This window comes from Tachysurus vachellii, chromosome 12 (assembly GCF_030014155.1).
Source record: "Tachysurus vachellii isolate PV-2020 chromosome 12, HZAU_Pvac_v1, whole genome shotgun sequence".
Lineage (NCBI taxonomy): Eukaryota > Metazoa > Chordata > Actinopteri > Siluriformes > Bagridae > Tachysurus > Tachysurus vachellii.
In genome coordinates this window covers 20,672,597-20,688,172 of record NC_083471.1, presented here as the reverse complement: position 1 = coordinate 20,688,172, position 15,576 = coordinate 20,672,597, and the positions used below count along the sequence as shown (strand labels likewise).

The 15,576-nt window shown below is 36.9% G+C and overlaps 1 protein-coding gene across 5 annotated transcripts in view; it reads left to right on the top strand.

Moving 5' to 3' along the window:
* Positions 1-1,003: 1,003 nt before the first annotated feature.
* wdfy3 (WD repeat and FYVE domain containing 3) overlaps positions 1,004-15,576 on the top strand; it is a 93,434-nt gene continuing 78,861 nt past the window's right edge. For 4 of the 5 annotated variants that reach the window (XM_060884200.1, XM_060884198.1, XM_060884197.1 and 1 more), the window contains exon 1: positions 7,844-8,043. In XM_060884200.1, the coding sequence (XP_060740183.1) occupies positions 8,015-8,043 (29 nt within the window). In that variant the 5' untranslated portion in view covers positions 7,844-8,014. Of the gene's footprint in view, positions 1,232-7,843; positions 8,044-15,576 lie in introns of those variants that run through there. The other variant, XM_060884199.1, reaches the window with a different exon arrangement.

Sequence of the window (15,576 nt, the reverse complement as noted above, 5' to 3'; positions counted from 1 at the left end):
TTACATCATGCATAAAATTTTGGTGTCCACTTTTGCCATTTAATAATACCATAACTTTTGGCTTACTATGTAGTCATATAATATACAATATAAAACTCTTCTTGTTTTAAATTCTCACTGATGACTAAAACCCCTAAATGTGAAATCCTAGAACGGCCCCTGCTCTTATGCCTACAGAAAAACACTGAAATTTTACTTTTTACTTTTACTTCAAATACTTAAGTACATTAAATATCAGAAAATGACTTTTGATACTTAAGTACAGTAAATATCAGATACTTTAAGACTTTTACTTGAGTACTATTCTAAAAGGTAACTTTCACTTCTACCAAAGTCTTTTTCTAGCACGATACTTGTACTTTTACTCAAGTATTGCTTTCTAGTACTTTATACAACACTGAATATACATAAGTATTTATGTAAACATATCTACAGCATGTAATACATATAGGTATATATGTAAACATATGTACAGCATGTAATATATAGATATATATGTAAACATATGTACAGTGAATAAATATAAAGGCAATCCTGAGATGTGTGGACATTGCTGAAAAGTACAAGTAAGCTGAATAAACAAGTCCAATAAATACACACACACACCACACACACACACACACACACACATATATATATATATATGTGTGTGTGTGTGTGTGTGTGTGTGTGTGCGTGCGTGTGTGTATTTATTGGACTTGTTTATTCAGCTTAAACAAGCTATATATTCATATATATATATATATATATATATGAGAGTATATATATATATACAGAGTGACTTACATTGTCTTATTTCAGTTTATACACCTGAGCAATTGAGGGTTAAGGGCCCTGCTCAGGGGCCCTGCAGTGGCAACTTGGTGGACCTGGGATTCGAACCAATCACCTTCCAATCAGCAGTTATTGGAAGTGGACAATAAACATTTGGTGTGGATTATTTTCAGCAGTCTGTCCAGCAGGAGTCGCTGATGCTCGTGTTTTGGTCCCACAGGCGGTGAACGGAGTAGTGCTGGATCTGGGATGAGGAGCTTGTGTTGTTGGGATGGCGAGGATTAAATATGGCCACTAGCTGATTTCACTCCAAAACAGTAGCCACTACACCAAACGCTGTGCTCATTATGCGTCAAATATGGATGGAGAACGGAAAAGCAGGCTGTCATTAATACACTGAGTTGAGATCCAGTCGGTTAAACGCCGGTTTTCACCGCCTTCAGCCTCGGCGTTAGCGGTAAGTTGTCCATTGATCCTGCGACCCGCTGGTCGGAGTAACGTTAACGGTAGCGGTCGTGCTAACGAAGTGCCCCAGATTCCACTTCGTCACCTCCAGCAGCGTGTGTAATTTATGTGTTGATTTTAAAACAACTTTATTTTGGTGTGTAATTGTTGTTCGTGTCGTTGTTGCCTGTTTTCTGGAATACAGCTTCCATGTTAGAAGTGCTTGGCTAACATGCTAATGCTAACGCTAATGCTAACGCTAGCTTAGCATCTTGTGCGCAGAAGGAACACCGATGTGTTGCTGCGAATTTCAATGTTGAGCAGTTAAACCGATTATTTTACGCAGGATATAACACCACAGGACGTCTCACCGCCCCTGAGGGCTGTTTATAGGCGTGTTGTCTCTAGAATAAACGTGTTTATTTGAACACAAAGTAACGTTAGATGGCTGTAAGTGACGGGATGTGATTGATGGTGCTAATTGTGTAGCCACCACCTTCAAGACCGTGTACAATCACAGCCGGGTACATTCACGGATTATCTCTTAAAAACACTGGCTAGCTGTGAGCTTTTAAGTTAAATGTCATGCATTTCTAGCTGGATACATGTTTATATATACACGTATTTACACGTAGAAGAGAATAATTTCAACATATTTTCCCCATTTCACTTAGAGTATGGGCCCTAATCTGGTATTTCTTGTCTGTTTTTACTGGAATATACAGTACAGTGGATTTATCCAGATTTATCCATAGAACTGACCAGAATTGTGTTAGATTTGTGTTTATTTGTTGTCTTCTGGTTAAACAGATCTTGTGTGTGTTCTCAGAATGAGGGAGAGACGACATACAGCTGCACACACCGTGTAAAAGTCAAGCTGTGTTATGTTGTATGTGCAAGTCATCGGTCGAATCCCAAATGGCTCGATTCTTCCTACCTAAGTGCACTACATCCGATATGAAATAATGGGTCCAACACAGAGCTCGCGGACTGTCTGACCAATAGGGAGTCTTTTGGAAGTCAGCCATGGAACCGAATCCGTACAGAATCATAATACTGGGCATGCGACCAGTAAGAGCAGGTCATGACCTGAAGAGGAAGAGGAAGAGGTAGGCAGGCAGTCAGCGATGGGGGGAGGTTAGGGAGGAAGAGACAGACAGAAGAGGGAGACTGAGATTGGGAAAGAGAGAGACATACAGAGAGAGACAGAGGCAGGCAGTCAGCGATAGGGGAGGGAGGAAGAAAGAGAGACAGACAGAAGAGGGAGACTGAGATTGGGAGAGAGAGATGTACAGAGAGACATACAGAGAGAGACAGAGGCAGGCAGTCAGCGATAGGGGAGGGAGGCAGAAAGAGAGACAGACAGAAGAGGGAGACTGAGATTGGGAGAGAGAGATGTACAGAGAGACATACAGAGAGAGACAGAGGCAGGCAGTCAGTGATAGGGGAGGGAGGCAGAAAGAGAGACAGACAGAAGAGGGAGACTGAGATTGGGAGAGAGAGATGTACAGAGAGATATACAGAGAGAGACAGAGGCAGGCAGTCAGTGATAGGGGAGGGAGGAAGAAAGAGAGACAGACAGAAGAGGGAGACTGAGATTGGGAGAGAGAGATGTACAGAGAGATATACAGAGAGAGACAGAGGCAGGCAGTCAGCGATAGGGGAGGGAGGAAGAAAGAGAGACAGACAGAAGAGGGAGACTGAGATTGGGAGAGAGAGATGTACAGAGAGATATACAGAGAGAGACAGAGGCAGGCAGTCAGCGATAGGGGAGGGAGGAAGAAAGAGAGACAGACAGAAGAGGGAGACTGAGATTGGGAGAGAGAGATGTACAGAGAGATATACAGAGAGAGACAGAGGCAGGCAGTCAGCGATAGGGGAGGGAGGAAGAAAGAGAGACAGACAGAAGAGGGAGACTGAGCTTGGGAGAGATAGATGTACAGAGACGGAGAGAAAGAAAGAGAGACAGAGAGTGCGAGAGAGAGAGGCAGGCAGTCAGCGATGGGCGGAGGGAGGAAGAAAGAGAGACAGACTGAGGTTGGGAGAGAGAGACATACAGAGAGCGAACGACAGACTGTATGATCTATGTAGCTCCTGACACTGCATCATTATCAACGTTTATCATTCTCAAATCTGGCTCCAATATACAATTCATCATTTTAAAGCGGCACTCATTTAAAGCCTCTCCTAAATCCTGTTTGGATGGAGTTAAATTTCAGTGGGGTCCTGGGGTAATTTCTTGTTTTACAGTTCCTCTTCTGTTATTTTATTTACGTCCTGATCGGCCCTAGCCCTATTCGGATGTCTGTGATAAATGTTTGCATCCTCCTGTTCGCTCTCAGTGATAAAACAGCTTTGGAACAGCAGTGATATGAAATGAGCACAGAAGGAGCGACTTTCTAGTGGGTCGTATTTACTACGAACCTGGATGTTTAAGTCACATGGTCACATGGGCTCTGTTCACACCTGGTATTAACATCCATCTCACATCCATCAGCAGCAGACAGCTGAGATGTTTTAAAGAGACTATATATTTGTTCTGAATGGTAAAACCTAGTATTTCAGACTAAATTATTTTTTAATTAAAAGAATAAGATTTCTGCAGGCTGATTAAAGGAGCTGCGTTGATGAAATCATTCATTATATGCACATAATTATTAACTTTTAGTCTTCAATAAATATTCTTCTGTAAATAATGTCTAGCTTCATCACTGCCAGGGTCTTAAATATCTAATGTTAAATTCTGTGACTGCTTTAATTGTTTATATTCAATCCGCTAATCATTTACAGTTATTCATTTCTCAGCATTTAACACTAGATATTAAAGGAACTGACCATGTGACATAAATGCATTCATAGAAAATATAATTCTGTAGAAAGTCACTTCTCCTGTTTTATCATTGAGCAGAAAAAAGTTAACTACAGACGTCCCTCTGATATACGAATCCAATCCGAATACAGCTACTGCCACTGTCTAATCTAAAGTTTTCCTCCATGGGAAAGTCCTCAGAGTTTAATATTTAGTATATTTTTGTCTTAGTAACTCTGAGAGAGAGACAGATAGAGAAAGAAACGAGACTGCTGAAGAGATGATGGCGATTTATGTGTGTGTGTGAGATTAATAATAGTACATTGTAAATATTATTACTAATTTATTCTATTATTAGTTAATATATAGTAAATAAAAGGTTTGAAAATGACCCTTAAACTTAAAAATAGTTTTTATCTGTAACATTCAGACCGAAGGCTGTAAGAAAGCTCTGCATATCTCACAGACGTTATTAAAACAAAGCTGTTCTCTGTTATTTTATTTAAAATAAAGACCAACTAAAGACGCTAATAGATTTTTTCAATATATTGAGCCAGAGCCTCGTTGATACCTATCGTCTGTTAGTGAGAATCAGAGTCAGGTTTATTGACCAAGTTTTTACAGACAACACTATACAGAAAACTGAAATAAAGACCACGTTATATAGAGTATTATACAGGTTAGCAATGTATGTAAAGTGTGATAGAGCCTGAGCTGCTGTTTAACAAACCATAAGGACATTTCACAAGGTTAAAAATCACTTTATATGGATAGAAATGCTATTAAAAAAAGTAGTTGATCAGAATCAGAATCAGGTTTATTGGCCCGGTGTGTTGACACACACAAGGAATTTGGTTCCAGCTGTTTGTGACTCTCAAAAGTACAGACATAAATAACACTATACTATACAAACTATACAAGACGATGCAGACGATGAGATACAATATAGACAGAATGAGTATTAAATATGAATATAGGATATATGACTGATCAGTTATGTACGTACATAAATTGTGGGAAGTGCAAATAACAATGTTGTGCAATATTATGCTTTTTCTACAATATATATCAGCAGTAATGTGTGTAATATATACAGATGATGTGATGACCGACAGTCCTGATAATGCAGTACTTCTGATGTAAGAGAAATCAAACACTTCAGGGTGTGTTATTAAAGGAAAGTCATCAACTTTGGAGGCACGGTGGCTTAGTGGTTAGCACGTTCGCCTCACACCTCCAGGGTTGGGGGTTCGATTCCCACCTCCGCCTTGTGTGTGTGGAGTTTGCATGTTCTCCCCGTGCCTCGGGGGTTTCCTCCGGGTTTGGCATCTCTGGAAAATTGTTCGTAGTGTGTGATTGCGTGAGTGAATGAGTGTGTGTGTGTGCTCTGCGATGGGTTGGCACTCCGTCCAGGGTGTATCCTGCCTTGATGCCCGATGACACCTGAGATAGGCACAGGCTCCCCGTGACCTGAGGTAGTTCGGATAAGCGGTAGAAAATGAATGAATACCATTCTAGACAGCTGTTATTATGATTAGGCGTTTGTATTTTTTCTCTTGAAGCTTTCAAAATTTTAAAGGTGTCTTTGTGTATTTTTTGATCACGCCCTGCCTTTTTTTTCTTGCACAAGCCTGCCTGGTAATTCCCATCAGTTATAATACATACAGGCAGTAATTCGAGTGTGCGTTCATGTTAAAAGACTGAAGAATCAGTTCCTTCTTCGTGTCGTTGTTGTCATTTGTCAGTCTCCTAGTGTGTTTCACATCTCAGTACTTTGCTCTGTATGTGTGAGTTATGTTTTAACCTGCATCACTGTCAGGGATAAGGAGCTGTCTGGAATGAGTTTGAGTTATTTAGAGTTTGAAAACTCATGTCCTTAAATCTCAGACCAGCGTGCTTATAAGGATGCATAAGTAATGGCGCCTGTTGTAAACGTGCTTTGTGGATCTCAGACAGTGATATCTTTCTTGTCAAATTTTAGCATCCATTTGAATGTTGGTTTTATCAATGAATGTTGGCAGTTTTTTGTTTTATTTATTAACGACTGCGTAGGAAGTTTCTCACTTCTCCATTTTGGTTTCTGTAACAGTGCTTTATGATGAAAATGGCTTTGGATCATCAGGTCATCCTGCTGATTCAGTTTATATACAAGCAGTATAAAAATATATTTATTTTTGGCTAAAATGGCGTATGTGTGTGTGTGTGTACACAATTTGGGGAATTGTTAAAAATAGTCCTAGCTGCATCCCTCCTAACACAGAACAGCCCACAAACACACTTCTTCAGGCTGAAACACACTGTGATCTCCACTGCTTGTATCTGCTCAGGAGGGAGGAGCTAAAGCACATCTGACTCCGCCCCACCGACTGTGCTTGAATTATTGGGCCCATTACTCTCAAATAATAACCGGTCATGTTATAGAAAAAAGGATCAATGTTTACATGGCTCGATGAATCTTGGCCTAAATCTGTTCTTTTTCATGATTCACCAAAGAAAACGATGTCTCAAGCTCGGGACGATCCTCAACCATGAGTCCAGAAAGAGACATCAAACCAACATCAACACTTGATGCATGGAACATTAAAAAATATTCGTCAAGTTCTGTTTTTACATTAACATAACCTACAGATGTGTTATTAATCATATAACAGTTATAACAACTTATTAAATCTATAACAGTAACTATACACGTTAATGTCTCAAGGAGGTAAATAAACATTTCAGGTTACTGGATCAATTGTTTCCCAACTTTTGTTTATTCTTTAATTTAATTGTCATGTCACAGTGAGAGTCTAAAAGGTTCATGATTTATCTTGCTTTTAATTATTTCTTTATATATATATATATATATATATATATATATATATATATATATATATAAAATCCATTATTATATCCATTGTTTTTCCTGCCTATAGAAGCTGTAAAAATCATTTCTTTTTGAAAAGCTCTCTTTTTTTGACTCTCTTAAATTTAATAAACACACATTAAAAAAAATTGTTAGAGAGAAACAGGAATACAAAACATTGTCTGTCATGAATGTTTTCCCATGGGAAAAAAATCTAATATTTTAAAGCACTGACACTTCCATAAACGTCTCTTATAGAATAACTTATCACGCAATATATATTTTCTTTTTTTTATTTTCTTTTTTTATTTCTTCTATCTATCTATCTATCTATCTATCTATCTATCTATCTATCTCTCTCTCTCTCTCTCTCTCTCTCTCTCTCTCTCTCTCTCTCTCTCTCTCTCTATATATATATATATATATCTATATATATATATATATATATATATATATATATATATATATATATATTTATATATAAACGTAACATGTTCTTAACTTAAAGGGTTTTATTTTTATCTATTTGTTTTATTTATTTATTTATTTATTTAAAGAGTACATGGAGCATCACCCATAAACATCCCTGACAATGAGCTGTTATTATAGAAACGATAACGTTTAAGAAGAAACATGTTTTAATATAAACTTTTCATTTCCATCATCTCTGAAATTCCTACCAGAGCTCTAGATATAATTTGTTCAGATTTGAGAACTATACAGCACTGCGATGTTAATCAGGTTATTTCCTGCTTTTGGAGAATAAAATAAATAGAGATGCTGTGATGATAAGACACAATAGGGTGAGGGGGAAAAAAATAATCTGTGTGCTGTATGTTGTCGATGGACTGTGTCTCTTTGCACCCCCGCCATGGCACCCAGATGGTATCTCCTGGTGTGAAAGAAGTGCTCCTCCCATTATCCACCCGCGTGGTACAGCTGGTGACGGGGGGCATCAGCTGTGCCAGTCCCTGCAGGTTGGCACCAGAGTCGCCTGGCAGTTCCAATAAAACTCTCCTCTCACCGAACGCGCCCATACCGCCTCATAAACCCTGAGCTGTCTTGCTGTACGGGAAAAACAAGGATCTTTATCTCCCCCGGTTCCTGTCGGATTGCTTTTCCATCGATGATACCAAGGGATGCTGGCAGAGCAACGGGAGAGCAGTAGGTACGGAAAACACATTCTCCATGGTGACAAGCAGGTTTGTTTACACGCCTTTTTGGTGCGGTTTGATCTGCTGCCATGGTGGTCTCGAAATAGCTGCTTCGTTCCAGCCTGCTGGTGTCTAAGACCAACCTTTTCTTTCAGCCACAGACAAAAAATTCTGTTTTGTGCAGTGTTCATGATCTGTGATATGGCAGGATGAGTCTCAGCAGTGTAAGGATGGTGCTTTGTTTTATTCAGAGACTGCGATGTTGGATTATTAGACAGAATAGCGGAGAACAAGCCGTGTTTACACGATTTAGTGAAAGAGGAAACTATTGTTTTTGATAAGGTCTTTACTGTTAGAACTGGTTTCCTGTTTAGAAGCTGAGTACATGGATAAGACAGTAGACATGCTGTGTTTATTATTATCTGAGCATGTATTCAGGATGAACGATGGGCGATAAATATGTTGTTAGTGATGATGGATCATTTGCATGAGGGTTGAAATGTGGGTTTTGTTTTTGTTCTTACTGTTAAGTCAGTATTTGTCATTTATTTCACAGGTTGTAGGTTTGCTTCAATTGAACAAATAATTTCAATACTTTAATCGAACACATTTAAGTTGCTTTTATTTTTATTCAATAGATCAAACTAAGACAATTCAGTAACTGCTACGTGCTATAGAGTAAATCTAAATATTTCTTCTGTTTGTATGGACGTTGTTGTATGTAGCTTTATACTACTTGTATATAGGCAGCTGGTTTTGTCTCAACTTCCTTTTTTTTTGTATTTGGAAATGACAGAAACCTCGAGTTTCACTTCTTTTATTTGGGAAACATGATGAGATTTCTGCGATTACATCACAAATCTCTAAATATCTTTTCCAAAGTATACCAGTAAATAGAGTAAAGAATACCAGTAAATAGAGTAAAGAATACCAGTAAATAGAGTAAAGAATACCAGTAAATAAAGAATACCAGTAAATAGAGTAAAGAATACCAGTAAATAGAGTAAAGAATACCAGTAAATAGAGTAAAGAATACCAGTAAATAAAGAATACCAGTAAATAGAGTAAAGAATACCAGTAAATAGAGTAGAGAATACCAGTAAATAGAGTAAAGAATACCAGTAAATAAAGAATACCAGTAAATAGAGTAAAGAATACCAGTAAATAGAGTAAAGAATACCAGTAAATAGAGTAAAGAATACCAGTAAATAGAGTAAAGAATACCAGTAAATAAAGAATACCAGTAAATAGAGTAAAGAATACCAGTAAATAGAGTAAAGAATACCAGTAAATAGAGTAAAGAATACCAGTAAATAAAGAATACCAGTAAATAGAGTAAAGAATACCAGTAAATAGAGTAAAGAATACCAGTAAATAGAGTAAAGAATAGCAGTAAATAAAGAATACCAGTAAATAGAGTAAAGAATACCAGTAAATAGAGTAAAGAATACCAGTAAATAAAGAATACCAGTAAATAGAGTAAAGAATACCAGTAAATAGAGTAAAGTATACCAGTAAATAGAGTAAAGAATACCAGTACATAAAGTATACCAGTACATAAAGAATACCAGTAAATAAAGAATACCAGTAAATAGAGTAAAGTATACCAGTAAATAGAGTAAAGAATACCAGTACATAAAGTATACCAGTACATAAAGAATACCAGTAAATAAAGAATACCAGTAAATAGAGTAAAGAATACCAGTAAATAGAGTAAAGTATACCAGTGAATAGAGTAAAGAATACCAGTAATTAGAGTAAAGAATACCAGTAAATAGAGTAAAGAATACCAGTAAATAGAGTAAAGAATACCAGTAAATAAAGAATACCAGTAAATAGAGTAAAGAATACCAGTAAATAGAGTAAAGAATACCAGTGTAAATAGAGTAAAGAATACCAGTAAATAGAGTAAAGAATACCAGTAAATAGAGTAAAGTATACCAGTAAATAGAGTAAAGTATACCAGTACATAAAGTATACCAGTACATAAAGTATACCAGTACATAAAGAATACCAGTAAATAAAGAATACCAGTAAATAGAGTAAAGAATACCAGTAAATAGAGTAAAGTATACCAGTGAATAGAGTAAAGAATACCAGTAAATAGAGCAAAGAATACCAGTAAATAAAGAATAACAGTAAATAGAGTAAAGAATACCAGTAAATAGAGTAAAGAATACCAGTAAATAAAGAATAACAGTAAATAGAGTAAAGAATACCAGTAAATAGAGTAAAGTATACCAGTGAATAGAGTAAAGAATACCAGTAATTAGAGTAAAGAATACCAGTAAATAGAGTAAAGAATACCAGTAAATAGAGCAAAGAATACCAGTAAATAAAGAATAACAGTAAATAGAGTAAAGTATACCAGTACATAAAGAATAACAGTAAATAGAGTAAAGAATACCAGTAAATAGAGTAAAGAATACCAGTAAATAAAGAATAACAGTAAATAGAGTAAAGTATACCAGTACATAAAGAATACCAGTAAATAAAGAATACCAGTAAATAGAGTAAAGAATACCAGTAAATAGAGAAAAGTATACCAGTAAATAGAGTAAAGAATACCAGTACATAAAGTATACCAGTACATAAAGAATACCAGTAAATAAAGAATACCAGTAAATAGAGTAAAGTATACCAGTAAATAGAGTAAAGAATACCAGTAAATAAAGAATACCAGTAAATAGAGTAAAGAATACCAGTAAATAGAGTAAAGAATACCAGTAAATAAAGAATACCAGTAAATAGAGTAAAGAATACCAGTAAATAGAGTAAAGAATACCAGTAAATAGAGTAAAGTATACCAGTAAATAGAGTAAAGTATACCAGTACATAAAGTATACCAGTACATAAAGTATACCAGTACATAAAGAATACCAGTAAATAAAGAATACCAGTAAATAGAGTAAAGAATACCAGTAAATAGAGTAAAGTATACCAGTGAATAGAGTAAAGAATACCAGTAAATAGAGCAAAGAATACCAGTAAATAAAGAATAACAGTAAATAGAGTAAAGAATACCAGTAAATAGAGTAAAGAATACCAGTAAATAAAGAATAACAGTAAATAGAGTAAAGAATACCAGTAAATAGAGTAAAGTATACCAGTGAATAGAGTAAAGAATACCAGTAATTAGAGTAAAGAATACCAGTAAATAGAGTAAAGAATACCAGTAAATAGAGCAAAGAATACCAGTAAATAAAGAATAACAGTAAATAGAGTAAAGTATACCAGTACATAAAGAATACCAGTACATAAAGAATACCAGTAAATAAAGAATACCAGTAAATAGAGTAAAGAATACCAGTAAATAGAGTAAAGAATACCAGTAAATAGAGTAAAGAATACCAGTAAATAGAGTAAAGAATACCAGTAAATAGAGTAAAGAATACCAGTAAATAGAGTAAAGAATACCAGTAAATAGAGTAAAGCACAGAAAACATAAAACCTCATTTTACTGGAGTCAACATTCAGCAGTCATGCACTAACTGTAATTAAACGTTAACACGCGATGATCATAAACAAGTTGCTTCCTTCTGTTGCTTTATTTGTCGGTCTTGGCTGCACTGTGCTGTAAAATGTATAGTAATATTTTCAGCCAGAGATTCTGCATTTTTTTTTTTTTTGTAAATATTGCACAGGTCCTTCATCATATGACAGGCTTTAACATCAGAGTATGCTGCTATGAGTTATATGTGTATTATTTAAATATGCCTTTGTCTTTATCACCCAAATTTACCACCCAAATTTAAAGCTGTAGTAATATAGTAACAATTCCAGACCACATAGTCGGCTCAGAAGAAAAATATATTAGGGTGTTTTTCCTGCAATTTGCAACTCAAATCTCACGGTCGAGGAAATACGAACGCAGAATAACAGACACAGCTGGAAGCGCCGCCCCCTTCCTGGCATTAATCGTTTGTCTTATTTTCCTTGCATCTTTGCATTCTGTCAAGGTAATTGGAGATGGTTAAAATGAAATAAAATCTATTAATATTTGTCAATATTAACATCTAACTCACATTAAACAAGTTAATAGTTAACAATATTTATTAGGGGTGCGATTGAAAATATTTGGACAAAAATGGTCAAAAAACGGTGCTTTCACCGGAAGTGTCGGATGTTACGCTATACAGATCATTTTAATGATGAAACACTTTCAGCTACATTCAGCTACAAGAGCGTTATCATTCAGTTGTCAATTGTCATTCAGCTACAAGAGCGTTAGTGAGGTCAGGCACCGATGTTGGATGAGAAGGTCTGGAGATCAGCCAGTGTTCCTGTTCTTCCCAAAGGTGTTCAGTGGGGTTGAGGTCAAGGCTCTGTGTAGGACGCTTCAGTTCTTGGTAAACCATGTCTTCATGGAGACATGTTACAGCACGCAAAGATGCAGAGAAATTGTGTGCTTTCATATTTTGGGCTACAGTTAGGGAAAAGCCTCGCATATGGGTGTCATGGTCAAGTGTCTATAAGCTTCTGGTCATATAGTGGGTATATACATGGTGTTGCACAATGCTGGCACTGAAGACAGTATAAACTAATATGCTCAACTAATATGTTCTGTTCCCTATCATTTTAACATCATCTATTAACACCATGTGCTTTATTCCTTGCTTTAAAACAAAAGTAGGAGTTGTTAGTTGTCATGGTTACTAAAAAGATATGGTTTTATACCATTATATGGTCCCTGAGCTTATTGAACGAAGTTTTTTGGATGTTTTTGGTAATTAGACCTTTGTTTTTGGTAACACAGACCCCTCTGACCATCATTTTTAATAACTTCACTAGATCACTAATAAGCTGTTGCTAACAGTCCCACTATGTGTTGAGACATATAGATATAGGCTTAAGGCGTCTTGTATGGATTTGTAATTGACGTAAATTTTGTGGTTATTAATGGCTTTGTGTACGCCCACATGGTTTCATTCGCGTTTCATTCGGGCCGAAACAGAAATGTTGTGCATAAAGACAACAGTGTCTACAGTACGGCTGATGGATTTTGTTATATCTGGAATTTGTAGGCCCTCTGAAGACTTTCACGTAATTAAACTGCTTCAGAAGTCGGCCATGTTCTGCAGAAACCAGACAGTATTTCTAGTTTGTTTGGAGCTGCACATCCTACTGTGCCTCGTAGAATGAGGTCTTATCAATGTCTGGAGGTTGTTTTTTACAACACCGCTTCCCTGTAAGGTACCAGAAACACTGAAAACCACTGGGGTTATACTCAAACGATAACAGGTGACTCGATATTGTTACAGTGAATGATTTTTTTTCAGTGCTGCCAATTTTAATTCCAGATTAAAATGTATTTCTGCCTGTTACAGTCTTTGGGCTGCACTGATGCATTAAGACAAGGTGTCTGTCATTCATACAGGTTCATTTAATCAACTAGTAAACAGATTTCATGATGATGCCCAGGTTGTAGCCTCAGTAGATTTGTGTAGTTTTGATGATGATGATGATGATGATGATGATGATGAAATATCACCGCTTACCTCGGGGCCCTAGTGAAGCACCTTGAAATAGTTTTAGAAAATTAGTTTTAGTTTTAGAAAAAACGCTTTTTCAGAGTTTCTCTTGGCTCCTTTCTTCACAGTTCTTCACAAGCTCTTTTAGATTTTTATGGATGGAGGGTTTAGTCCCTTTACACCACGTTCCACCCGAATCAGCAAACGGACATGCCCTGTTTAAACCACGTTCACATCGCAGCCTCAGTAGATGATGTAAACCCTCGTGTTGTTTCAGTTATGATGCTCAAGACACAGCCCTGCTTGTGTAGTCCTTAGTGCTGGTTTAATGATCTCATTGTTTGGGGTGTGTGTGTGTGTGTGTGTGTGTGTAGAAATTAGCTGCTGCTGACAGTGGAATAATTTTTTTTAATATAAAACTAAAAACATTACATTGCATTTGTGTATACTTGGAAAAAAAATAATAAAAAAATGATTAACTCTAGAATAAATTGAATAGAATTTCCAAAGATTCAGAACTGTTTCTGTCTGGATTAAATCATTACGGCGAGGAAACTGCTAACATGCCTTTGGCTTCTTAAGTGCTTGTAATACATTCAGACACATAATAGTTTGTTACATGCTTTTGATATCGCTTCAGTTTTAATCCGTTCTTGTTTTAAAGGACGTTAGAATGAGATTTTCTTGTAGTTTGTGTTGCTCTTACTGCAAAGCCAGGTCTTTTGACTGTTCACGTCTTGTTGCAACAGTAGGTACTGTGTCATTAATGTAGTTTTTCAGAAGACCATATGCATATCATCCTGACTTCATTCTTATTTCCTAAAGCATGGACTCTAACTGTGCACTGTAATGGAGTCGGGAGCAGACATACAGAGCAGCAGGAGTCGGCCTTGAGCTGCTTTGCTTGACCGCACATGCAAATTTCTTTTTTTGTGCTTCTCAAGAATGCATTAGGTTTGCATTTTACCAAAAAAAAAAAAAAAAAAAAAAAAAAAGAGGCTCATTACTCATTCACGTCATGCCAAGGTGCCAACCGGTTCACACTTTTCCCAAGTTCCAAGATTCTGCTGAGGCCCAGCTGAAGGGATTTGTGCTTTTGTAATAAAAGTGCGCTGGTTACCCGCAAACTTCTCCTCTGACGCTAAAGAGAGGATCGGTTTCACGTCTACGAAACCTAAACTTAAATCTCGGCTGTGATTAGTTTTATAGTTCATTTCTGCTAAGTCTGAATCTCTCGTTACTTGTTTAAATCTCAGTCAGCATCCTGTGAGATCCCAGGAGACATCAGTACTCGATAGACATATCATTTATGCTTCAGCGCTTCTCTGTGCATGAAAAAGTCTAATCATTTTTCTGAAACTGACCTCCTTTTCCTTCATTATTGTTCAGTGTCACCGGTTGGGCCTGCTCAAGCGTGCTCTGGGAATTTACATTCAGACACTGCGGTGTAAGAAAGTGGAATAAAACATGGCCGGATGCGCTGTTATAGGAAAATAAACAACAACGGGCATGATGTAAGGACTGACGTCAGTACAGTTACCACCCTGAAGTGGGTTATTTCCCTACAACAGCAATACAAGTGAGCCTGAAGACTTTTTTTGTGATGCTCCACTGGACACGTTTAGCATGCTAGTTAGTGGTTTGAGACGTGGCCTAAACCAGGTGATGTAATTATTTGCTGCCGCTTTTGTCGTGTTATGAGAATAAAACCTACTGCTCATGTCGATGTGACCGTCTCATCTGCATGAGACAAAGGAGTAAAGTTTCTTTTGATCTCTACCTCACATGCTATTGTTAGCCAGGCAGATCGCAGCTTTACTGGGATCCAGCGGCGCTGAATTTGACAACCGTGATCGATGATGCTGAGAACAGAGGTTTAGTTCTGTTGAACGCTCAGACACCGATGTGAACTCGGACTGTAAATGACTGTTAATTATTATTACAGGATCGTCAGCAGTCTGTGGTACATCATGTCTCAGTATCCACTTCCATACACAATGTTGGCTTCACTTTCCTATTCACGTTCTTTGAATATGTTGAACAAAGGAAATTATTTATTTATTTGTTAGTCGTAAA